Source organism: Muntiacus reevesi, chromosome 4 (assembly GCF_963930625.1).
Source record: "Muntiacus reevesi chromosome 4, mMunRee1.1, whole genome shotgun sequence".
NCBI classification, from domain to species: domain Eukaryota; kingdom Metazoa; phylum Chordata; class Mammalia; order Artiodactyla; family Cervidae; genus Muntiacus; species Muntiacus reevesi.
Genome location: NC_089252.1, coordinates 169,821,395 through 169,845,498, shown reverse-complemented (window position 1 = coordinate 169,845,498; position 24,104 = coordinate 169,821,395). Strand labels below are relative to the sequence as shown.

At 50.7% G+C, this 24,104-nt stretch overlaps 3 protein-coding genes across 4 annotated transcripts; 1 reads left to right on the top strand and 2 right to left on the bottom strand.

Moving 5' to 3' along the window:
* The first annotated feature begins 82 nt into the window (after positions 1–82).
* MARS1 (methionyl-tRNA synthetase 1) lies at positions 83–18,813 on the top strand. Of its 2 annotated transcripts, XM_065934784.1 has the most exons (22): positions 83–255; positions 1,296–1,386; positions 1,532–1,610; positions 1,689–1,823; positions 2,152–2,227; positions 2,469–2,641; positions 2,805–2,911; positions 6,673–6,789; positions 6,929–7,132; positions 7,850–8,051; positions 9,970–10,044; positions 14,491–14,661; positions 14,825–14,920; positions 15,268–15,385; positions 15,740–15,953; positions 16,654–16,785; positions 16,892–16,996; positions 17,088–17,274; positions 18,113–18,184; positions 18,302–18,325; positions 18,417–18,503; positions 18,598–18,813. In XM_065934784.1, exons 1-22 carry the CDS (start codon positions 147–149, stop codon positions 18,742–18,744), a joined length of 2,721 nt encoding a protein of 906 aa, XP_065790856.1. In that variant the 5' UTR covers positions 83–146; the 3' UTR covers positions 18,745–18,813. The 2 variants fall into 2 exon arrangements, with proteins under 2 accessions (XP_065790856.1, XP_065790857.1); XM_065934785.1 differs by lacking the exon at positions 18,302–18,325 and having other exon boundaries at positions 84–255.
* Positions 18,748–19,557, bottom strand: DDIT3 (DNA damage inducible transcript 3). Its single transcript, XM_065934795.1, has 2 exons — positions 19,420–19,557; positions 18,748–19,327 (listed from the first exon to the last, which is right to left on the bottom strand). Exons 1-2 carry the CDS (start codon positions 19,555–19,557, stop codon positions 18,959–18,961), a joined length of 507 nt encoding a protein of 168 aa, XP_065790867.1. The 3' UTR covers positions 18,748–18,958.
* A 746-nt stretch (positions 19,558–20,303) lies between these two features.
* LOC136167293 (DDIT3 upstream open reading frame protein) lies at positions 20,304–22,868 on the bottom strand. Its single transcript, XM_065934794.1, has 2 exons — positions 22,563–22,868; positions 20,304–20,345 (listed from the first exon to the last, which is right to left on the bottom strand). The coding sequence occupies exons 1-2, from the start codon at positions 22,623–22,625 to the stop codon at positions 20,304–20,306; spliced, it is 105 nt and encodes a 34-aa protein (XP_065790866.1). The 5' UTR covers positions 22,626–22,868.
* Positions 22,869–24,104: the final 1,236 nt, after the last annotated feature.

The window sequence follows — 24,104 nt, the reverse complement described above, 5'->3', positions numbered from 1 at the left end:
GATGGGAGAAACTGTCAGCTTTCCGGGAGCCAGGCCAGGGGAACGGCTTCATGCGGGACTCCATTTCCCGGCGTGCCTCGCGGCGGTCGGCCCGCCCTCTGGCGGGAGACCGGTTCCGGTTGCATCAGCGTGGGGTCCACGGCGAAATGAGGTTGTTCGTGAGTGAGGGCGCTCCGGGGAGTCTACCTGTGCTGGCGGCGGCCGGGAGGGCCCAGGGCAGAGCGGAGCTGCTCGTCAGCACTGTAGGCCCGGAAGGTAGTCGGGCTGCTGCTGGTGGGCGGTGGATGAGACGGGCGGGACCGGAACACGGAGACGACGACCCCACACTTGTCTTCGCCAGCACGCCAGGCCCCAACACCACGCACTCCCGTCAGCCTCCTCCCACGTTATCCTTCAGCACCCCTTACCTTCTTCCTTCCCAGTGGCATCTTCCATCACTCACCTCCCTTAATTAGCCTCAGGGTACCCTTCTCTCATGTCTGGTCTCCCCTCCGTCTCCCAGGACCGCGTCTCACTCCAGTGAACCTCTTTCCCCTCTCCAGCCTTCTCCCACACCTGCTAGGTACCCTCCCCACCGTCCTTCATATTGATAACCCCCAGATTTTCTTAGGAAAGCCTCCTTTTCTCTCCTGAGCGCACAGTCACACTTACTCCCTTCGCTTTACCGCTCCTGATTCCCAGCCATCTGTCTGTGTGACTCCTAAGCCATTCTCTTGTCAGACCTCCCAGTTGTCTTAATTTTGCCCTCCTGGGGTAACTCAGATCATTTTCAGATATGCTTGTGCTCAGGTTCTCAGGTGTGTCCAACTCTTTATGACCCTATGGATTATAGCCCGCCAGGCTCCTCTGTCCATGGGATTTTCTACTCAAGGATACTGGGGTGGGGGCCATTTCCTTCTCCAGGGACTCTTCCTGTCACAGGGATCGAACTCATGTCTCCTGCATCGGCATGTGGATTCTTTAGCACTGAGCCACTTGGGAAAACTTCAGATACCCTAGTTATTTTCAGTTGTTGCAGTTCTTGGCTGCAGCACTACCCCAGGACCACCACGTCCTCTCTGCAACCCCCATCTGTTTCTAGCTGGCAGTCTCAGCCAAACACCTGCTTGTCTCTCCAGCTCATTCTGGACCCACCGCCTTTCAGAGGTCCTATCCTGGACCCTCTCCTTGTGACTGCCCATCTCCCCCGCACCCCCTCTGCCCCTCCAGTCCCCCCGCGACCGTGAAGATGTTCTTTTAAGTTGACATAGCATTTCTTTTCTCTGTTTTCCACCCATCTTCGTCCCCTGTGTCAGAGTGTGTGGTCCCATTCCTGACCCGGCCTAGGGTCCCTGTCTTGCAGCTGGATAGTGGCAACTACCTCTTCTCCACCAGTGCGATCTGTCGGTCAGTATCGTTCCTTGATGCAGGGAGGTGGCTGAATAAAATCGGGTTACTGTCCTCTGTGTGGCCTTATTTACAACCGGGGTGAGAAGTGGACTCGACCAGCGAGCCCCTTTAACTCTCCCTCTGTTGCGCTCTGCCTGGATAGGTACTTCTTTCTGTTATCTGGCTGGGAGCAAGATGACCTCACCAACCAGTGGCTGGAATGGGAGGCCACAGAGTTGCAGGTAGGGCTGAGGTGTGGCGGGTGGCAGGGGCGTTGTTGCTCTGCGCGGCGGTCCTGACCCGTGTCTCCTGTGTTCCAGCCAGCCTTGTCCACTGCCCTGTACTATTTAGTGGTCCAAGGGAAGAAGGGAGAAGATGTTCTTGGCCCAGTTCGGAGAGCCCTGATGCATATTGACCACAGCTTGAGTCGTCGGAGCTCTCCGTTCCTGGCTGGGGTGAGTTGGGCCTTGAGATCGGGGTTGGGAAAAGCTGTATAAGAATTAAGGAGGAAGACTGTTTTCAAAGTCCACCCCCCCCCCCATTGCCCCTTAATAGCGGTGTAACCTTTAAAACCCATAAACTCTTTAATGCTCATTGTTTCTTGTCTTTGAAGTGGGAGTAATATTAGTACCCTTCTCAGTGGGTTATTGTGAGAATTGAGATAATTTAAAATGCTTAACACGGTGTTTGATACTTAGTGTTTAGGAAATGTACAGTATTACATCCATGGGAAGAAACGGAATGTCTCACCTGTGTACTTTTTCTTTTTGTTTCTCAACAAAGGAGACAGAATCTCTAGCTGATATTGTTTTGTGGGGAGCGCTCTACCCGTTACTCCAAGACCCATCGTATCTCCCTGGTGAGAACTGTGCATATCACTTCCCCGCCAGCCTGAGGAACTGGGTGTAGGGGTTACAGAGTGGGCAGTAGACTACTGAGGACCTATTTTGAGCTGTACCTTGACAGGGCAACTATAGCAGAAAGATGGCTGAGGGACCCGGGGAGGCAGCTGTAGGAACTTCGTGAAGAAGAGGAGGAGGTGCCCTTCCAGCCCCCCATTCTGAGTCTTGTTGATTGCTGCCCTTCCCCCATGCCCGCAGAGGAGCTGGGTGCCCTGCACAGCTGGTTCCAGACGCTGAGTTCTCAGGAGCCGTGCCAGCGAGCTGCAGAGACCGTGCTGAAGCAGCAGGGTGTCCTGGCGCTCCGGCCCTACCTCCAGAAGCAGCCCCAGCCCTGCTCCCTTGAGGGCAGGGTTGTCAGCAATGAGCCTGAGGTTTGGACAAAGAAGAGGGGTACCCACACAGCCTCAGTGCCTGAGGTGGCGGGGGTGGCTGGGGGATGGAGTTTGAGCACAGCTGTTAACTCTGTCGGTTCTTGGAGAGAATTTCCTCTGTGTGCCCTCCTTACCTGCTGAGGGATACTGTCCACTCTTACAGGAGGAGGAACTGGCTACTCTGTCTGAGGAGGAGATCGCCGTGGCTGTAGCTGCTTGGGAGAAGGGCCTGGAAGGCTTGCCCCCGCTTCGGCCGCAGCAGAATCCAGTGTGAGTAGGCACAGGCTGAGTGGGGCTTGGTTTCTTGTGTGGAAATTATTGACAGAGCCAGTACCTGCCTGTCTAATCCCCAATTGCTGACCTTTCTGTAATTTTCTATCCTCTTAACCTCTTGGGTGATACTTTGGACATACTGTCCCCCCCACACCTGTGTTTTCAGCTACTTTCTACCTACTGATTGTACCTTAGTCTGTTTTTCCTGTTCAGATCGTTGTTCTGAGCTCTAGACATCTGTCAGACTACCTCCTTGATTCCTCCACCTCCACTGGCATTGCAAACTCATCATGTCCAAAACCAAACCTCTTACCTTCCCTGCCAGCTTCTCTTTCTCCTTTAGTCACTTGTCTTAGTGAGTGACTTCCACCTTCCACCTAAAGATCCAGGCCAGAAATCTTGGTGTCATCTATCTATACCGTTTTCTCACCTCTTCCTGTATCATTTACCCATTACCAGGTCATTGATTCTAATTCCTAAGGAGTCCTTATATCCATCCCTCCTCCCTGTCCTCACTGCTGCTACCTGAAGTGGGGCCTTGCCATCTCTTACCTTCTCTTTCCCCACCATCCTGTGCTCCATGTTGTCACCAGATGGCTGCTTAACTGCCCATATTATCATCTCGTCCTCCTTTTCAGAATTCTACAGATGGTTTCTTTGTGTACTTTGGTCTTTCATGATCTGGCTCCTGCCTGCATGCTTAGCATCATGTTTTATCACTCTTCTGATAGCTAAGATAATACTCACATACATACTGGGAATTTCCTGGCTGGGTCCAGTGGTTAAGACTGGTGCTTTGACTGGTGAGGGCCCGGGTTCGATCCATGGTCAGAGAGCTGTGTGGTGTGGCCAAAAAAAAAAACGAATCACACCCGTATGTAGATTTTTCCATCGAAATGAAGTATTTGTAGTTCTGAACGTGTTGTTAATAAAGATTTAAGTGTCCACTCCTTGTGAGGCCCTGTGTGCTGGGAACTGGGTCTACAAGGGGAGCAAACAGGCAAGACTGCTGTCAGGCCACTTTGAGTCTAGTGTTAGAGACAGGCATTTTAGAAACTGTAAGCAGTATGAAGGAAAAGAGCAAGATGCTGTGAGAAAATGTCACAGGAGTTTAACTCAGAAAAACGCAACATTTGAACTAAGACTTGTGGGAATTCCCTGGCAGTCCAGTGGTGAGGACTCCATGCTTTCACTGCTGAGGGCCTGGGTTCAGTCCCGGGTGGGGGGACTGAGATGCCACAATCTGTGCAGTACGGCCAAAACCAAAAAAAGGAGACCTGGGACTTGCACGATGAGTAGGAGTTAGTCAGGCAAGGGTAAGCCTGGGGAAAGGCTGTCTCAGATAGAGGAAGCATCTTTATCAGGAGTTTCTAAGAGGCCAGTGGCTGGAGGCTGGTCAGTCAGGGGACAGCTGGGTCAGAAGGAGTTTCGAGAGGAAGGCAGGCCGCGATCATATACTCACACCTTGGTGTGTTTGCTCATGCTCTTTTTCCTGGAAGGCCTGTGTCTCCCCTACCTGCTGGACAGTTGTTCAAGAGACTGGGTCTGCCGTTCCCTTCTCTGTGCAGCTTGAGAGTCTTCAGTGCTTCATCTTCTGGCAGCTCCCGTTGTCACATTTTACGGTCATTGTCTCTGCGTGTCTGTCTCCTCACTAACCTGTAAGCTTACTGAAGGTTGGGGCTCTCTTTTCTTTTACATGGCCTATCCTCTAGCACAGGGCCAAGTATTTGGTAGATAGTGGTAAAATTTGAATGAGTTAATCAAAGTTCAGTCACTTTTGTTCATTCACTCATTTTGAATATTCCCGTGAGTACCTACTGAAGATTGATTTGGAGGTAATAAAGAATAGGAGGTAGACTTTCTCAGGTGTCTGTACAGGCTGACGTTTAAATGCGTACTTAGAGTAGGAGACAGCTGGTGTTAGGCACTGGAGCAAATGCTCTTGCTTCTGACTGAAGCGCGCCCCCAGAGTCTTGAGTCGGGCAAATCCTCGCCCATTCCTGAGAACCCAGGCCGGTAGGCCTGCTCCGTGGAGTCTGTCTGTGCTTCTGGCTGGGGTGGCTTCATTGCTGCGTGTGACTCTTCTCCGTTTGTGGTTCGTGGGTTTCTCTTGTTGCTGAGCGTGGGCTCCAGACACGTGGGCTTCAGTCGCTGCGGCTTCCAGGCTCCAGAGCGCAGCTCCAGTCGCTGTGGTGCATGGGCTTAGCTGCGCCTCGGCATGTAGACTCTTCCTGGACCAAGGCTGGAGCCCACGTCCCCTGCGCTGGCGGGTGGATTCTAAACCCCTGGATCACCAGGGAGGTCCCTCTGTGGGGTCTTGGGCTGGAGATGCTCAGCTGCCTTTGACCTCTGTGAGCACTTTGTACCTCTGATCGCACTGACCCCAGTCAGAAGTTCTGTGGTAGAATGTACCCTCCTCGAGGGCAGCGCCCTGGGCATACTCACCTGTATGTCTCCCCTGTGGTAAGCACGCAGGACGAGAGATACATCACAGGGCGACCCAGAAGGAGCCCCGCGACGCGCGCTGCAGCTGCTCGGGCTCAGGGTGCGAGGATGACGGGGGACGGCCGATTGTCCGTCAAGGAGGGCTTTCCTGAAGGAGCTGATTTCTAAGCTGGATTTCAGAGAAAATTAAGGTATTCAGTCATGGGGAGAAGAGTCGATGAATGCAGGAGAGATTGGTGAGCACTTTCTAAAGGAGATAAGCTGTAAAATGTTCCAGGAAGTAGATGGACCGTCTAACCGGATGTACAGCATGCAGCTGGGAAGAAGGGTGGGGTTAACAGGAGGAAATGATTGGAGTCTCTGTTAGTAAGACATTCCGAGATTTGGTGAGCCTGCAGGTGCCTGGTAATTGATGGGAGCTGGCAATTGTAAGTTAAGAATGGTTAGTTAAGTTAAGAATGGTTTGAAATAGCATTGTAAATCAATGATACGTCAAGAAAAAATATTAAAACTGAAAAAAAAGAGTGATTGGAAAGATGAACCCTAGTGAGGTGTCAGTGCTGGGGAGGGCGGTGGATATAGGATGTGTGCAGCCAAGCTTTCGTGGGTGACAGAGCCTGGAGAAAGAAGAGCAGATTGAGTGGCTTCTGGCAGCAGATGGCGTGGCATGACTAGGAGTGATCCTGGGAAAGTGGGGAGGAGATTATGGCTATGGAGGCAGTGGCTGGTGCCTGCTGGTTTGAGACAGGCCGTGAGGAAGTAACCCACACGGGTTAGGGCGTGAGAGTCATGGGATGTGAGAGGACTTGGGAACGCTTGTGTGTGGGTTCGTGAACTGTAAGCATTTCAGGTCTTGACTAGAGGTAATGCTAGCATAGCGCTTGGAAAGAAGGGGAGAGGTCAGTGCTGGGAAGGTGTTCCTGGGTGGTGTTAGAGTCCAGGAAGTTAGTGAATGATGGTTGAAGAGAGCGTGGGGAGAGTTGTCAGTACTCGGGAGGCTGGAGCCTGAGAACCGGCTGATGGAAAAGGAGCACTTAGGATTGTAAAAGAGGGACAGAGTTCCGTGCGGGAACGAGGCTGCTTAGGAGCGGTACACGAGGCTTGCTTGCTGTGGGCAGGGCCCTGTGTTCGCAGCTGGAGGGATCTCATGGCTTCCGGGGAAGTTTAAGCTCCAGCAGCTTCGTGTGTGGAAAGACTTCAGATGGACGTGACCCTGGGCGGCAGCATAGATATATCTGGCTGCTCCGTGCACTTTGGGTCCCTCTTGACCCTCTCATCTCCCCTGGACTGTTCTCTTCCTTCTCCCCTACCAGGTTGCCCGTGGCTGGGGAGAGAAACGTGCTCATCACCAGTGCCCTCCCGTATGTCAACAACGTCCCCCACCTCGGGAACATCATCGGCTGCGTGCTGAGTGCGGACGTCTTTGCAAGGTGCAGCCAGCTTCTGGGGGATGGCCCCGAGGGAGCAGTGAGCCCCAGGGAAACAGGCCTCAAGTGGGGAGACTGGAAGGATGCTGGGCCCGTGGAGGGGGCCGAGATGGGGCCTCGTGACCGCTGCCTCCCCTTCCAGGTACTGCCGGCTCCGTCAGTGGAACACTCTCTACCTGTGCGGGACGGACGAGTACGGCACAGCGACAGAGACCAAGGCCCTGGAGGAGGGCCTCACCCCCCAGGAGATCTGTGACAAGTACCACGCCGTCCACGCCGACATCTACCGCTGGTTTAACATTTCGTTTGACTTTTTCGGTCGGACTACCACTGCACAGCAGACCAAGTAGGTGTCCTTTGATCAATCAGAAATGGAAGGGGTGGGGGGCAGTGGGAATACGGAGGAGACAGAAAGACCGGAGGGACCGAAGTTGTTGCTCCCCTCGCCCCCAAACATCCGGGTATCGTCCTGAAGTGTGATGTGTCTCAGGCATTGTGACGGGGATTCACTGTGTGCAGAAGCCTGACCAGGGCTGAAGGAGCCACCGAGGGGGCGGGAGAGACAGGACCTAGGCTCCCGGGAAGGATCTGCCTCGCTTCTCCCGCCTCCCTCCTCTTAGAGTCTTAGGACAGCCCCGCCCACTCCTCTGTGTTTATAGCAAACGTTCATTCTCCTCTGCCTGATTGTCACGCCTATAAAAACTACACTGGTAGGCTGCCAGAGAGTGCTGTGCACTTTAGGAGCAGTTGGACCGATTTAACTTTTAGGACATATCAAAGAACTAACCAGTCCTGTCCTTTTGGAGATTTTTGTTAACAAAGAATACAAAACAGATAAATCTGTATCTGACCATAGTGAATTCTAGAGTGCTGAAGAAAGAGATGACGTGGGGAGTTGGAGAATTTATGTGAGGGGTTAGACTCGTCAGTAAACTCCCTGCAGATGACTAGAGGGCCTCTGCCTGATTTCTTCGGCACTTGGACTGGGTGAGTTTGGGTTCTGGCAGGAAGGACGGGCGCACTGCTTCCTCTGACCTCCCTGGTCCCTCGCACGTCTCGTCAGAATTACCCAGGACATCTTCCAGCGGCTGTTGGCCCGAGGTTTTGTGCTGCAAGATACTGTGGAGCAACTGCGGTGTGAGCAGTGTGCGCGCTTCCTGGCTGACCGCTTTGTGGAGGGGGTGTGTCCCTTCTGTGGCTACGAGGAGGCCCGGGGTGATCAGTGTGACAAGTGTGGCAAGCTCATCAATGCCATCGAGCTCAAGGTAAGAGGAGGGTCTCCCGGGAGCCTGGGAGGAGACAGAGTGTGGTTTTAAGGGACTGTCACTTAGGATTTTCTTTAATTGAAGCTTAGTTGGTTTACAATGTTGTATTAATTTCTGCTGTACGGCAGAGTGATTCAGTTATATATGCATTCTTCTTTATATTCCTGTCCATTACGGTTTGTCCCAGGACACTAACATGGTTCCCTGTGCTCTACAGGAGGACCGTGTTGTCATAGGATTTTTGACTTAGCATTCAAGGCCTTTCTTCTCTAGTCTTAGCAGCTGATCACTCGTACTGAGCATTTACCATGTGCTTGGCATTGTGCTGGGAAACAGACAAGTCGAAGTCATATTTTCCTACCTTTTTTCCTCCTTCACACCAGCTGTTCTGCACTTGTTTGGTTCTTCCTTTCTCCCATAAATACCACCTTTCTTCGACTCATGTTTATTCCTTTGGTAATTGTTCATTTATTCAACAGACTTTCTGAGTCTTTACAGCAGCGTTGTCACAGTTCTGGGTACTGAGGCTGTAGCAGTGAACAGGAGATTTTTATCTAGTGCGAGCGAAGACCAGCACTAGAGAGAGAATGCCTTGCTGTAAGCTGCCCGGAAGGTGTCACAGAGAGCGACTTCCGGGGAGAAGAGTTGAGCTGGGTGATTAGGGAAGTCCTCTTAGAAGGGGACATTGGAGCTGAGAGTTTAACTGGAGGATGAGGGGCAGCCAGGAGGCGATAGGTGGGATGAAGAGTATTCTAAGCAGAAGGACCAGGAAATGCAAAGGCCCAAGGCCGCAGAGCAATGGAAAGGGGAATTGAAAAGACCAGCGTGGCTCCCGGTGCGTGGGGGTGGAGAGGTGGTGGTGGGTTGAGATGAGGTCAAAGACGTGGGCAGTGAGCAGATTTCCGGGCCCAGTCAGCCCTCTTGGAGTGGAGTGGCAGGCTGCTCTGTGGATAAGGGGTGGGAGGGAAGCAAGAGAGGAGGCAGGGAGACCAGTCTGGAGGCCAGAGTGGCAGGAGCTCAGAAATGGAGTGATGGTAGCTTGGACTAGGTTAATAGCAGGGGGATGAGGGGGCAGGGAAGGATTTGAGATATGTTTTGGAGGCAGACTCTGTGGAACTGGACAGACTGGTATTCGAAGTGATAGGTAAGTCAGGAGAACAGAGACTTTACGTTTTTGGCTTGAGCAGCTTGGGGGGCTGGTAGCACTGTCTACAAACACGGGCGAGACTGCGTGAGTTGCTTTCTGGTGGAGTGTGGTGACACTGTTTGCGTCTGTCAAGTCTGAGATGCCTCCTCAGACATCCAAGAGGCAGTTGGTACAGGCATGTGGAGTTCGGGAGAGAGGTCCTGGAGACTTATGAATTCCCACCTTCAAAACCCCAGGTCAGAACCCACTCCCAGGCTCGCACTGACTTGCCCCACCCGACCGTTACTCCTTTAGCTGTCATGCCTCATTGTTTGTGGTCAGGTTGTGTCATGAAGAGAAGTCTTTCTCGACGTCTTGCCCTGGGAAGGCCCGCGCCTGTTCTCAGCAAGCCCGCCCTCCTTGCCTGCACGGGGCTCCCTCGAGGAGAGGAGCCGCGTCTTCTCTGGGGTTGCTCTTTTCCTTGCTCACACAGCTGCAGGCTGTCTAGCCTGGGTCTGTCTAGCCTGTGCTCAGAGAGTGCTTTTTTCCTGTTCTTGGGGATGAAGGACACAGACATGAAACTCTGTAGCGAAACTTGTGACCTGAGTCTCCAAGTTCAGAGCCGGGAGTCAGTCGTTCTTCCTTGGCGGGGAGTGAGAGTGAGGGGAGGCGTGGTGGCCGACCGGGGCCTCCGCTCTCTGCGCCTCTGCCCTCGCCTGGCCAGCTCCTGGCCTGCAGCCTGGTCCCGACGGCCCCGCCCTGGGTGACCTTCTCCTGCGTTTCCCCCCACAGAAGCCTCAGTGTAAAGTCTGCCGCTCGTGCCCCGTGGTGAGGTCCTCTCAGCACCTGTTTCTGGACCTGCCTAAGGTGAGTGGGCCTTTCCCTCAAGCCGGTCTGCACGGCCGCCCCTGCACGCTCTGCCTCAGCGACAGGCAGAGGCAGCTGTGTGCCAAATCCCTCTCCCGTGTGTTTAATTACCATTTTAAAATCATGCATGCTTACTGTAAAGCGATGTAACAGGAGAAGAGCAGAGTGAAAGGCCCAGGCCCATCTGCCAAGAGGTAGTTCTTGCTGCTGATTTTCCTCTATAGCACTTGCATGTGAACGTTTTATTTTTATTTTTGTGATTATTATTATTTTTAATCGATTTATTTATTTTTGGCTGCACTGGGTCGCTGCAATCTGGCTTTCTCTGGTTGTGAATGGGAGATACTTTCTGGTTGTGCTGTGCTGAATGAAAGTATCTTTATGCCTTTTGTTTTTTCCTTAATGTAGTTTAGATCATGGCATTCATATTATTCTGCAGTCTACTTTCTTTTACTTCACAATTTGACTTGACCAATTTTTCACTTTAGTGGATCTGTCTTTTTTTTCCTTTTATTTGTTTTTAAAAGTTTTGGCCATACCCTGTGGCATGTGGGACCTTAGTTCCCTGACCAGGGATCAAACCTGGACCCCTTGCATTGGAAACTGGAGTCTTAACCACTGGACCACCACGGAGGTTCCTATTTATTTTGTAAAAATATTTATTTGGCTGCGCTGGGTCATAGGTTTTAGTTGCACCCCACACAGGATCTTCTGTTTTAGTTGCAGCTTGCGGGATCTAGTTCCCTGACTAGGGCCACCTGTATCGGAAGCTCAGAGTGTTAGCCACTGGACCACGAGGGAAGTCCCTTTTTTTTCCTTTTAAACTTTTATTTGGAGATAATTTCAAACTTGCAGAAAGAGTTGTGGGAATAAGCAGTTCCTAGAACAAAGAACCTTGTGTTCTTTGCCCACAAGAACCTCGTGTACCTGTCACCCAGATTCCCTGGCGCTTGAGAGTCTGCTCCATTTGCCTCAGCACATTCTCTCTCCCGTACATGTGTGTGTGTACCTACAGATCCGCTGTACTCTCAAATGCGTCATTGTGTATCTTCTAAGAAAAAAGACGTGTTCCTGCATAACCACAGTACGGTTAACAGCTTAAAGAAATGTAACATTAATGTAGTTGTGTGATCTACCATCGATATTCCAGTTTTGTCAATTATTCCAATAATATGCTTTCTAGCATGTTTTTTCCTGTAGTACCGAATCTGGCTCTGAATAATGTATTTAGATTTTCTGTCCTTTAGTTTCCCTTAATCTGAAACAGTTCCTCAGTCTTTATCTTTTATGATATTAACATTGTTTTTAAGAATATAAACCTTGATCCCCCTTTCAAAACAGAATATTCTTCATTTTGCATTTGTTGACTGTTTTCCTCATGATTAGATTCAGATTACGCATCCTCAGTTGGAATATTGCGTAGATGATACCGTATTCTTTCTGGAGGCTCGTGGTGGCCATTTCCCCCTTATCAGTGATGTAAATTTTGTTCAGTCAAGATGTTACTAGGCTTCTCCACTGTATAATTAATATTTTCCCCCTTGCAACGTAAAACAGTCTGTGTAAATGCACATTTAAGACCATGCAAGTATCTTGATCTTCATTGAAAGGTTCCCTCTGAATTTAGCATCCATTTATCTAATCATTCTTACCTGACTGGATTTTTATTAAGATTTGCCAACTCAAAAAAAAAAAAAAGATTTGCCAACTCTACCAGTCTCTCTACACTTACCTTCTCCTTCATTCATTCATTTATCTGTTTACCTATTTATTATCAGTGTTGACTCATGGATTCCAATTTTTTTCAATGGTTTATAACTGATTCTTGTCCTAAATAATTTTGATGTTCTAATTGTTCCTTATTTGGCCAACGGGCGCCTCAAGGTGGTTTCTCTGGGCATTTCTGAGGTCTCCTATCTTTTTTTTTTCTCTCCTATCATTTTTAAGCATGTATTTTCTAGCATAGCAGGATATTCTAGATTCATCTTGTTCCATCCTGGGATCCAACCATTTCTCCACCAAGCCGTGTTTTTTTTTTTAAGTAGGGAACAGTATTAGAGGCCAAATTTTGTGCTCATTGCTCCTGGGGTGTCTTTGCTTCTTAGCCCTGTCAGCAGAAAGTTAGGCATTTATTTTAGGTTCCACTGACATTGCCATTCCAGTCCAGCCCCATGGCGTTCTTCTTCACTTTCCCTCATCCCATATTTTTTTATCTGTTGTCCTCTACACAGTAAGTACTCTGGTTTCCAGCAACATTATTTATTCATTTATTTGATCCTACAGTACACCTAAAAATAATTTCAGAATTGCTTCACCCACACCGCTACCAGAAAACCTATTAAGGTGACTTTGGGTTAGTTTGCAGTCCTGCTCCTTCCCGTCCAACTGAGGGTGTGTAATCAAATGTGCTCAACATTGTCTTGGCTCAGTTTTTCCCTTCAGTATGGTTATGTTACTGAAATAAGCCAATAATTTAGGCTCATTTGCTTCTAGTTTTTTTTTCTCTCCTCATACTTGTTTTTTGAAAATGTAGAACATTAATATGCTTCTAAATCAAAACCCTGGGAAGCCTGCCTTGCTGCAGTCTGTGAGGTCACAAAGTCAGATATGACTTGGCGACTGAACAGCAAAATACTTAGATAAGTGTCATTCCCTTTCCTGTCCATGCTCCCCGTTCTCCTGTCTCCTGTCGGTGATGGGCTTTGTTTTCTGATTTAGCCTTAGTGTGTTTATTTTTGTAAAGATAAGCTTTTATATACATATATATAGGAGAAGGAAATGGCAACCCGCTCCAGTGTTCTTGCCTGGAGAACCCCAGGGATGGGGGAGCCTGGTGGGCTGCCGTCTATGGGGTCGCACAGGGTCGGACACGACTGAAGTGACTTAGCAGCAGCAGCGTATATATATATAAAACATATATATATATAAAGATGAGTAGATAAATGTATGTATACATATGTATCTGTTATTTCCTTCTTATACAAAATATAGCATACTGTTCATACTGTTTTGCATTTTTGTATTTTTCACCCAACAGTATGTTCTAGAAATCATTCCGTATCAGGACTACTCCATACATGTCAGTTCATAAAGATCATTCTCACTCAAGCTTGTTTAGTTTTTGTTTCGGCAGCGTGCGGGGACCTTAGTTCCCTGACCAGGGGTGAGACCTGTGTCCCCTGTGGTGGAAGAGTGGAACCCTAATCACTTGGTCACCACGGGGTTCTCTGTTTTTGCCTCTAAATTGTATTTGCTTGTTTCATATCTTGGCTGTGGTGGGTGTCCATCGCCGTGTGAGGGCGTTGTCTGATCTCGGCAGGTGGGGGCCGCTGTTTCTGTGGTGCTCGTCTTGCCGCGGAGCGCAGGCTCTAAGCATGCTGCACAGGCTTCGCTGCTCCATGGCACGTGGCATCTTCCCGGACCGGGGGTGGAACCTGTGTCCCTTGCATTGTGAGGTGTATCCTTAACCATTGGACCACCAAGGAAGCCCTGTTATTTAAACAGTTGCATGGTTCTGCATTCTGTGTGGGTACCATAGTTTATTTAACCAATTTCCTGTGTTCATCATTTAGGTAGTTTCCAGTATTTTGCAGTTAAAAATACTGTCGCAGTGAATAGCCTTGTGCACATGTATTTTTGTGTTGTGGGGAGTCTGTCTTCAGGATAAATTCCTTAAGGCGTCACTGGCTGTGTCCAGAGTGAATGTGTTTGTAGTTTATGGCCTGGATTTTCTCAGTAGGTGTCTTCAGTTTTACTTCCCTCCCAGTGTGGTGTGCACCTGTTTGCCACAGCCTCACCAGGACAGTGTGTTGTTAGGCTTCCAGTGCCGTGGTGTTTCTGTGGATGAATCATGTGCACCATCCCTTATGAAAGGTTTATCTTTGTTTTTCTGCTTACAAAAGCGATAAACACTTGTTTTTAAAATTTCAAAATGAAATAGATGGTATAAAAAGTGAATGTTTCCCCTAATCTCATGTGAGAATAAAGTACTAAGATATATTTTTGGGGATTATGTTAATTTGTGTATTACTATTACTTATTTTTATAATGATAGGATTATATCTTATATTACTATTTTGAAGTTTGCTTTAATGTATTTCTGAGATCTTTACATATCAAGACATACAGGTTTTCCTCGCTCTTTTTAAAAGCCTTAATAAGTATTTCACTGGTTGATATACCATAGTTCTTTAAATTCTACTGAACCAAATGAATTAGTTTTAATTTTTGGTGTGATGAGCGGTGCAGTTCTCTTATAAATACATCTATACACACTTATGTGAAAATTACTTTTGAAAAAAATCCCAAGAAGTAGAATTGCTATGGCAAAGTCATATATAATTTTAATTCTATATCAATAAACTACTCCAGAAAGCTTGTATGTATTTCTGCTTGTTCTGACCACACATGCAGCTGTCATAAACCAGCTCTCTGCTTCTCTATCAGCTGGGCACGCGGGTGGAGGAGTGGTTGGAGAGGACGTTGCCTGGCAGTGACTGGACACCCAACGCCCGGTTCATCACTCGTTCTTGGCTCCGAGATGGCCTCAAGCCCCGCTGCATAACCCGAGACCTCAAGTGGGGAACCCCTGTGCCCTTAGAAGGCTTTGAGGACAAGGTAAAAACACTGTGCTTTATTCAGACCTCACATTATTCCGCTTTGGGGCTGAAACCCTGGGCAAGCAGAACAGACCGCGATGGTGTCCTGTTTCCGCCTGGACTCGGTGGCGGTGTCCCACTCTGCCTGCATCCACCGTGTCTCCCCCCTCCTGACCCTCCAGGTGTTCTACGTCTGGTTTGACGCCACCATTGGCTACCTGTCCATCACAGCCAACTACACAGACCAGTGGGAGAAGTGGTGGAAGAACCCAGAACAAGTGAGTAGTTCTTGGTTAGCCTGTCCATGGGGTTTCCCAGGTGGCACAGTGGTGAATTCTCCTGCCAGTGAAGATGTAGGAGATGCGGGTTTGATCCCTAGGCTGGGAAGATCCCCTGGAGGAGAATATAGCAACCCATTCCAGTACTCATGCCTGGACAACGCCATGGACGGGGAGCCTGGCGGGCTGTCGCCCCCGGGGTCACAGAGAGTTGGAGCCCGCCGAGCACGCACACCCGCTGCCCGTCGGAAGGGTGGCGTGTGCCGGGGGGCTGGGGTCGGGTAGCTGGTCTCTCTCAGGCCTCGAAGAGGCGCTCAGGAGCTCCGTCTCCCAATTACCTCTGATAGGTGAGCCTGTATCAGTTCATGGCCAAGGACAACGTCCCCTTCCATGGCATAGTCTTCCCTTCTTCAGCCCTCGGAGCTGAGGACAACTACACCTTGGTCAGCCACCTCATTGCTACAGGTACCCTGGGAGACCGAAGACGGGGGTGTTCGGGGGGAGGGCCGAGGCAGCACTTGGAAGACGTTCTTGCAGAGGTGCAGGGTCTTGAGTTAGGGGTTGGGGTGAAATAGGAGACGGTTAGAACAGGGATGCTCAACCCAGAAAAAGGAAGCAAGGACCTGAAGAGAGCAGCAGTTCCGAGCTGAGTTTTGTGGTGGGCGGAAGCAACGGGAAAGATCAGATTGGAGAGGAAGGATCCCCAAGTTCTATGCAGGCCAGCTGCTCTAGAGCTGAGGTTGAGGAAAGAAGAGTCAGTGGGTCAGGGAGGAAGGACGTGATTTGAACAGATGGTTGGCATTCTCCTTCTCTGTCCAGAATATCTGAATTACGAGGATGGGAAATTCTCTAAGAGCCGGGGTGTGGGAGTGTTTGGGGACATGGCCCAGGACACAGGGATCCCTGCTGACATCTGGCGCTTCTATCTGCTGTACATTCGGCCTGAGGGGCAGGACAGTGCCTTCTCCTGGACAGACATGTTGTTCAAGAATAATTCCGAGCTGCTTAACAACCTGGGCAACTTCATCAACAGGTGGGATCTGGTGAGGGGTGAGAGGCAGCAGATAGCTGGAGCGTGGGGGCGGGGGCGTGCGGTGGAGGCTTGTAAGGGGGGAAGTTAGTTGTAGAAATGTGATTTATCAGAGTTCGTCACAAAGTGAATTTTTGCTAATTATTTTATTAATGTTATTGGAAGTGTGTCCTTTCCTAGTGCAAGTTCACTTGCAGGCCACTGAAAAGTTTGACTGAAAAAGGGGTTTTTTTTTTTTAGCACAGGGGTAGGAGACTGGAGTTTTATTACTTCAGTCTCACTTTCCATTATTGCTCCCTATCTCAGCTATTCTGCAATCTAAAGTAACCTCTGTGGCTACCCACCCTTTCAGATTTGGTCATTAACCACAATGATCAGGTAGCCTCTGCTAGAGAATATATTCATTTGATATCAGTTAATGGATATTTCAGCTTGATCATTTCAAGTTACTGACTTCTGAAAAACAAATGGTTACTGAAAACCTTATATGAGGGATGCCTGTATGTAAAGTATGTTTGTCATGTGCAGACATTTTCTTAGGGGAAGGAGAAAGTAAGGAATTAAGTTTTGCTTTCCAGCTTGAGGGAGCCAGGTGGTTTCCGTTCTGAGAACATGTAAAATTATGAAAACCGTGTCTAATTTTCTGTAAGGAGACTGGGCAGTAACTCTTTTCTCCCCCCTCTCCTTCCCTACTCCCATCCAGAGCTGGGATGTTTGTGTCCAAGTTTTTTGGGGGTTTTGTGCCTGAGATGCTGCTCACCTCTGATGATCAGCGCCTGCTGACCCATGTCGCCCTGGAGCTCCAGCACTACCACCAGCTGCTAGAGAAGGTTCGGTAAGTATCTGCAGCTCTGTCTCAACTGCGGGATCTGCTGGCACATTGACAGCCCCACACTGGTACCCCAGGACCTTACACCTTGGCCTGCATCCTTACTTCCCAGGATCCGGGATGCCTTACGTAGCATCCTCACCATCTCTCGCCATGGCAACCAGTACATTCAGGTGAACGAGCCCTGGAAGCGGATTAAAGGCGGCGAAGCTGACAGGTGGGTAAGAAGGTAGGGTTGGCCGCAGAAATAAAGTGACTGGTTGGATGTGTCCTCTTGGAGGTCTGGACTAGTACTTTTTCTTCCCCAGGCAGCGGGCGGGGACAGTGACAGGCTTGGCTGTGAACATAGCCGCCTTGCTCTCCGTCATGCTCCAGCCGTACATGCCTACAGTTAGCGCCGCCATCCAAGCCCAGCTGCAGCTCCCCCCTCCAGCCTGCAGGGCCCTGCCCACAGGCTTTCTATGCACCCTACCAGCAGGACACCAGATTGGCACGGTAGGTCTGAGAGTTGCAAGAGCCAACCTCTCTCAGAATCTCTTTTTAAAAAATTATTCATTTATTGGCTACATTGAATCTGTCGCCTTTCTCTGGTTGAGGCAGGCGGAGCTGCCGCCTAGCTGTGGTGCACAGGCTCCTCCTCTTGGTGGTTTCTCTGGTTGGCTCTAGGCACATGGCCTCGGTAGTTGTTGTGTATGGGCTTCGTTGTCCCAGGGCATGTGGGATCTTCCCAGGCCAGGGATTGAACCTGCACCCTGTGTTGGAAGCATGGAGTCGTAACCCCTAGACTACTGGGGAAGTCCCTCAGTATTTCTGCCTTGCCATGCAGCCTTTGGAGGAGGGCTTAGGAAGGAACTTACTTTGGGTGTGACACTCTCATAGCTGTTCTCACAACCCATTCCACCCTCACCTCCACTCTGCACTTGAGGCTTGTTTCTGATATGAAGCCCTTGGTATTGGTTTACAAGCCCAATATTTTCTTTAGCCCCTATGTCCTCACCGTCCTTTGTGCCAGAACCCAGGGGGCAGGGAAAGTACAGGGTAGCCACTTTTGAGAAAGGTGATAAAGGTGATAAAAATACGTATGTACTGCTGTAAGCTTTTGCATCAACTTAGCATCGTAAATAGCCTAAGTAATCTCTGATCCTAATGAATGCCAGTGCTTTTTCTGGATTCTTTGCTGAAATCAGCATGTATTTTGCTCAGCAGTACACTCAACCTTTCTTTTGGAACGTTGAGTTCCTAAATGTCAGAAGCTGGGGTGGAGAGGCCCTCTTTATAGTCGAATAAGAATTTATACCCCATCAATGGATGATTCTGGAATTTTTTTTCACAGGTCAGTCCCTTGTTCCAAAAATTGGAAAATGACCAGATTGAAAGCCTGAAGCAACGCTTCAGTGGGGGCCAGGTGAGAAAGCTAAAGGCTGCTTCACCCACCAACACTCCTCCATGTCCCTCAGCAGCCCTCACTCATTCCTCTCTTGGCCCTGCCGCTTCCTCACTTACTTTTTCTTTCCTGTCTTAGCTAGAAGAGTCCTTGGCATTAAAGGTAATCATTTGCTCCTGCGATCTTACATCAAACCTGAAGTCAGGGCATGTTTATGGTAGCAGGGGCTAACTGTCCTGTCGTTGTTCTCAAGGCAAAAGCATCCCCCAAGACAGCAGCGGGACTGACAGCAGCGGGACCGCAGCAGGTCCAAGCGCTGATGGAGGACGTGGCCAAGCAGGTGCGGGGCTGAGCCCCACGGGAAGCTGGAGGGGCTGGCTCCTAGACAGGTCCCTCTGGTCTCACTGTCTCTCCCCCGCCCCCTCTCCTCGCAGGGCGACACTGTCCGAGAATTGAAGGCACAGAAGGCAGACAAGAACCAGATTGCTGCAGAGGTGGCTAAACTCTTGGATCTGAAGAAGCAGTTGGCTCTAGCTGAGGGGAGACCCCTGGAAACCCTTAAAGGCAAGAAGAAAAAGTGAAAGTGAGAGCTTATCATAGAAAGTCACTTTAATGGATGTGGACAATAATAAATAAATGTACAATCTCTATATACACGCTGAGGCCCTTTTCTGAAGCTTCTCCCCTACTGAATTGATGGTGGTGGGGTATGTCGTTGGCACTGGTGACGTGGTCAGTAGCTACTTCCAGGAAGGGTCAGAAGTGGCCTGAAATGGAAGTGCTGGTCCCAGCTGTTCATGCTTGGTGCAGATTAACCATCCGGTCAATCAGAGCTCGGCGAGTTGCCTCCACTTCCCTGGTCAGGCGCTCGATTTCCTGTTTGAGCCGTTCATTCTCTTCAGCTAGCTGTGCCACTTTCCTTTCATTTTCTTGTTCTTTCTCCTTCATGCGTTGCTTGCCAGCCCGGGCCGGGGACTGGCCACTCTGTTTGCGTTTTCTGGGTCTTCCTTGATCTTCCTCCTCTTCCTCCTGAGCCAGGGAGCTCTGACTGGACTCTGGAGAGCAGGGACTCTGGGAGGCGCGTGTGACCTCTGCTGGTCCTGGCTCCTCAGTAAGCCAGGCCAGAGAGGCGGGGTCAAGAGTGGTGAAGGTTTTTGATTCTTCCTTCAAGAAGATAAGGCAGGGCAGGTATGAGTTAGTTGAGAAGGGAAGGGCAGTACCTCCTCTTCCCCCGGCAACAGGCCTAGCGTTCTTACCTCCTTGTTTCCAGGGGGTGAGACATAGGCGCCCCGGTTTTCATCCGAGGACAGCACCTCCTGCAGGTCCTCATACCAGGCTTCCAGCTCCCAGCTGGACAGTGCCCCGAAGGAGAAAGGCAGCGACTCAGCTGCCATCTCTGTGGCTGGGTCAGGCTCTGGAAAAGGACATACTCAGGATAGTGGGGGTGAGGCAAGAAGGTCCACCAGCCAGTCTACAAGGTTAGCACACTGCCCTGCTGCCTGTCTTGGGAGATAAAGGTTTATTGGGAGCAGCCACAGCTGTTGACTCACATGTTGTTCTACAACTGCTTTCATGCTACAACAGCAGAGACGAACAGCTGTGACAGAGACTGTTCTGTGAGGCCCTCGACATCGTCAACATCTACTGTCTGGCCCTTTAAAACGTCTCAACCCCTGGTCTAGAATGAGAGTCCCTTTTCACTTTTGCCCAGCACTTGAAGAAGCAAGTACCTGGACAGGCATTCTCGTGGGTCCCTAGTAAAAGTCTTCAGCTTCCCTTGGGGAACTCCACTGGTTGTTTCCAGGGGCAGCTACCAGACACCTGTACTCCTTCTCCTGTGGGGGGAGCTCGGGCAAACAGTTGTTGGGTTCACCTACCCTCGGGTGGGGATGAGGTGTGGTGAGACCTCCCCTGACTGCTGACTGTGCACTCAGAGCCAGCTTTCAATTAGGACACGCTCTAAGAATAGGGATTTGGTCACCTCGTTAAGGGCAGGCCAGGAGGATGATGTGGCCTAACAGCAAAAACCTGCTCAGATTCGAACCCTCCTCTCCTGTCTTCTCTAGGTGCTTTCATAACTTCATAAGCAGCAACTCTTAAGAGCTGGTTTGGGGAAACGGTCAGTTAAACTTACCTGCTTTCAGGTGTGGTGATGTATGAAGATACACTTCCTTCTGGAACACTGTGGGGATCAAAGATAAATATTAGTCGTTTTTGGAAGGGTGGAGAAAGGTTCTTTTTACCTCCAGCTTCCTACTGGTCCTTCCTTCCTTCCTATTGATAGTTATCAGTCTCTGTAGCCATTTCCAAGGACAGAGAAGAGCCTGACTTCCTTTATTTTTAGTTGCTGACATTTGTAGTTCTGATTACATAATAGCAAAATCCTGGCCAACTCAGCTTTTTCTAAATTCAAGGCAGTCTTCAAATCTGCCAGGGTAAGGACTGGACTACAGGGACGGGAACAATTCAAGTGGCCTTTTCTAATTCTGTTCCCACACTGACCACCTTCAAATGTGTATTTTCAGTTTAGACCTCTCCTGGGACCTCCTCCTGGATATCTAATATGCATCTCAGACTTAATATGTCCCAAGACAAACTCTGGCTAATCTTCCCCTTCCAAGGTCTTTCCCATCTCAGTATACAGCAACTCTCGTTGCTTGAGCCAAAAACCTTGGTATCATCCTTGATTCCTCTCCTCTCATACCCCACAATCCAGTCCAAACCAACAGCAAAACTTAAACTCATTCTTCAAAACCCCAGAATCTAAACACTTCTCACCAATTCCATTTTTTCTAATCTAGATTACTCTACTCTCTCCTCTGTGACCGCAGAAGGTCTCTGTTTCTGCTCCTGCAACCAACCCATCCTGGAGTCTATTCACAACAGCAGCCAAAGTGAACCTTTTAAAACTAAAGGCAGGGTGCGTCATTCCTGTTTAAAACCTAACCTCACACATATCAAAGGCTGAAGCCCTTTAAATGGCTTAGAGGGCCTCCACAACCTGCTCCTTCCTTGCCCTGTTTTCTCATTGACCTCCCCAGCTCTTGCTCACTCTAGTCCAGCCAACTGGCCTCCTGATCCCTAAAGATACTATACATGCTCCCACCTTAGGGCTTCTGCTCTCGCTACTCCTGGAAAGCTCTCTCCTCCCACATAAGTCTTTCATTTAAATGTCACCCAGTGAAGGAGTCCCTAACCTCCCAGTGTAAACTGTAACCTCCATTCAGCATTCGCTACCCTTCCGTCTTTAATGTTTTCTGTGGCACTTTACATATTTGCTTACTGTATGCCTCTTCCCGCTGAAATGTAAGCGCTGAGAGAGCAGACATTTTTTTTTCTCTTGCTTGTGGATGAATGCCAGGCACCAAGCCGCGCGGCACATAGTAGGTCTGGTTAAGTACTCGCGATGAATGGATAAATTCTCCCAATCTCTCACAGGGGTAGGAGGATGGCGCTCAGAGCAGCAGCTGCCTGCCCCCTGGGGACTGCAGATGCAATATCGTCCTGAGTCTTTCTCTGCAGGGCTGTCCTCCCTGAGGAGCCCTTCTTGCCTTCCCGTGTGTGGGACAAGGCTTTCATCAGCAGTGGAGCCCCAGACCAGAGGGCTGCAGAACCAAACAGGGGGCTAGCCTGATGCAATGGTTACACAGAGATTAGCTGGGAGATAGGACAAGGGGAAAGAGGCATGTACCAATCCCAGGGGAACGGCAACCCACTTGGGAGACCCCAAGTGGCTTCCCACACTTAAAAGATCCAAGATGCTCTCCTGAGTAGGAGGCCAGAGGCCTTTGGGGAAAGGAAAACTCATCTCCGTTCCCTGTCCATCGACACCCCTCTTCCCGAAGACTTGTGCCGGCCTAAGATTTTCTGCTCTCTGCAAGGGTGCGGAAAGAATGTCCCGCGGAGGTCCAGAAGCCCCAGCTACTGACGTGGCTATGCTGGCCCTGAGACGCTGAGGCCGAGACAGGATTGAGGGTAGGGTAGGGGGAGGGCCGCCGGTGGCAAAGCGGCTGCAGCGGCCCGAACCACTGGGTCACCAGGCTTTTCGGGGGTGTGTCCTGTTGCCCCGCCTCCCACCGGACAGGCCTAACAAGGAGGCTTAGGGTCAGCAACGGGAGAATAAATCTTCCTAGCTGGGGCCCGGTCGCCTAACAGCACAGACCCGGGCCTGTGCTCCGGCCAGGGGTAGGACGGTGCGGTCGTGTGAAGGACGGGGTGTCTGTCTCGTAAGCACTCTTTCGAATAAAGGATTCTCCTCATCCCTCCCCGGGACAGTCACTTCTCTTCTTGGCGGAGGGGGTGGGGCTACACCCATAAGAGCGGATGCCCTAACTTTAAGGGGACAACTCGTGTTCGCGAGGATGGCGGGGTACAAGGTAGATACAGAATCAGTACTCGCCTCTCTCCTCAGGTTCCGGCTTTGATTTTGGCTCTGTCGCTGCCACCCGCTCATCTTCAACATGATACACTCTATGCCTTAGACTCAAGCCTCTGACCTCGATCCTCGGAACTGAGATCTTTTAACAGGGCCTTGCCCTCCTCTCTGGGCGGGTCCAGAGGCCGACCAATCAGGAAGCGGCACGCCGGCGTTGGCCCCGCCTCATCCCTCACATCCGCCACTCAGGAGCCCCGCGGCACCGCCCCCCGTCGCTCCCTCCCGCTTGGGGGTCGACTTAGTGTTGGACCCGGAAGTGGCTTTGGGTCACGAGGCTTCGCGGAGGAGGTGAGTGAGTCATGCGCGCGCGCGGAGGGGAGAGCTGGAGGGGGAGGGGAGGAAAGGGGGGCGGGGATGATGCAATGTTTGGCAACCGGTATCGGCGCGCGCACGCGCAGGGGACTACGAGGGTGGTGGGCGGTGCAGGGGGGGTGGGGGAGAGGAGAGAGGGCGGGGCGCCAGCTCCCGGTTCCCAACGGCCCCAACGGCTTCAACTGTGGTCGCCCCTAGGCTGCGGATTGAAGGCTCACTGCAGCTTGTCTCCCTCCAGAGCTCTTGTTCCGCCCATCTGACTTTAGCCTCCGTTTTATCTCCACCAAAAAAAGTCCCATTTCCTTGCCCCTGATCCCCTCCCTGCTAACGGACACCAGGTCTTTTAAACCTCCCACCTTCGAAAATTTGCATTCATCCACCAGGATTGTTTGCATCTTCTCGAGTCTTCTTAAAGGGGTCTCCTCTCAAAAGAAGCCATGGAGCTTGACGCCCCTTGGTAGTCATTTTCAGCTCTTCTCTGAAGAGCACCCTTAAACTTTATCTTTGTAAAGTTTCTGATGAGCCCTCGGCATGCCAGAATTCCTGTTCTGTGCCGGGTGGCCCCGATCCCGGTGTTTCGCCTAATCGTCTCCCCCCAGTGGTGCTCTGGTGCCCTTCGCCGAGGACCAGGCCCGCCCTTTTCGGAGTCTCAGACCCGCAGGTCCCGCGAGTCCCTGCTGTGAGGAGCTGGGCTTCAGGCGTCCTGCCTTAGGTTTTGGGCTCCGGTAGAGCCTTGGAACACTGCGTGCACGTGAGCGCAGGAATGCCTGGGACTGGGTTGTCAGGAGCCCAGATTCCAGCCTCAGCGGTCCCTCACTTGCCCAGGGATCCATGGCCAGATACCTAGTCCCGCCGCGCTTCGCCGTCCTTGTTCGTAAATGAAAGATCGCGTGCTGGAAGTAAAATGAGATTATTACGAACTTGGAGGCAGCCTGAACAACAGTGAGAAGCACGGTGGAAAATGCAAACTCTATTTCAAGTGCCATGAGGTGGAAAACGGAGGCCGTGTGGTGGCCTGTTACAATCCTGTCGTGTCCTCATGGGGGCAGCCAGAGTTTGCCCTAGGAGACTGTCACAAGGCCAGCTGTGGCTGGATGGCAAGTACAGGCGCTGCGTGACCGGTGACAGGTCCTTGGCCAGGCCTGCACCGCTGCTCCAGGGCTCCCAGTTCGCCTTCCGTACACGGGGGTGGGG

What these genes read in the sequence shown, in the direction of transcription:
- MARS1 (XM_065934784.1), top strand. Translation starts at nt 147, where the DNA reads ATGAGGTTGTTCGTGAGTGAGGGCGCTCCGGGGAGTCTACCTGTGCTG. An exon ending in CAGCACTGTAGGCCCGGAAG is followed by an intron (nt 256 to 1,295) that starts GTAGTCGGGCTG and finishes CCCCTGTGTCAG; the next exon opens with AGTGTGTGGTCCCATTCCTG. An exon ending in TTGTCAGCAATGAGCCTGAG is followed by an intron (nt 2,642 to 2,804) that starts GTTTGGACAAAG and finishes CCACTCTTACAG; the next exon opens with GAGGAGGAACTGGCTACTCT.
- DDIT3 (XM_065934795.1), bottom strand. Translation starts at nt 19,557, where the DNA reads ATGGCAGCTGAGTCGCTGCCTTTCTCCTTCGGGGCACTGTCCAGCTGG. An exon ending in CACCCCCTGGAAACAAGGAG is followed by an intron (nt 19,328 to 19,419) that starts GTAAGAACGCTA and finishes ATCTTCTTGAAG; the next exon opens with GAAGAATCAAAAACCTTCAC.
- LOC136167293 (XM_065934794.1), bottom strand. Translation starts at nt 22,625, where the DNA reads ATGTTGAAGATGAGCGGGTGGCAGCGACAGAGCCAAAATCAAAGCCGG. An exon ending in GCCGGAACCTGAGGAGAGAG is followed by an intron (nt 20,346 to 22,562) that starts GCGAGTACTGAT and finishes TGATCCCCACAG; the next exon opens with TGTTCCAGAAGGAAGTGTAT.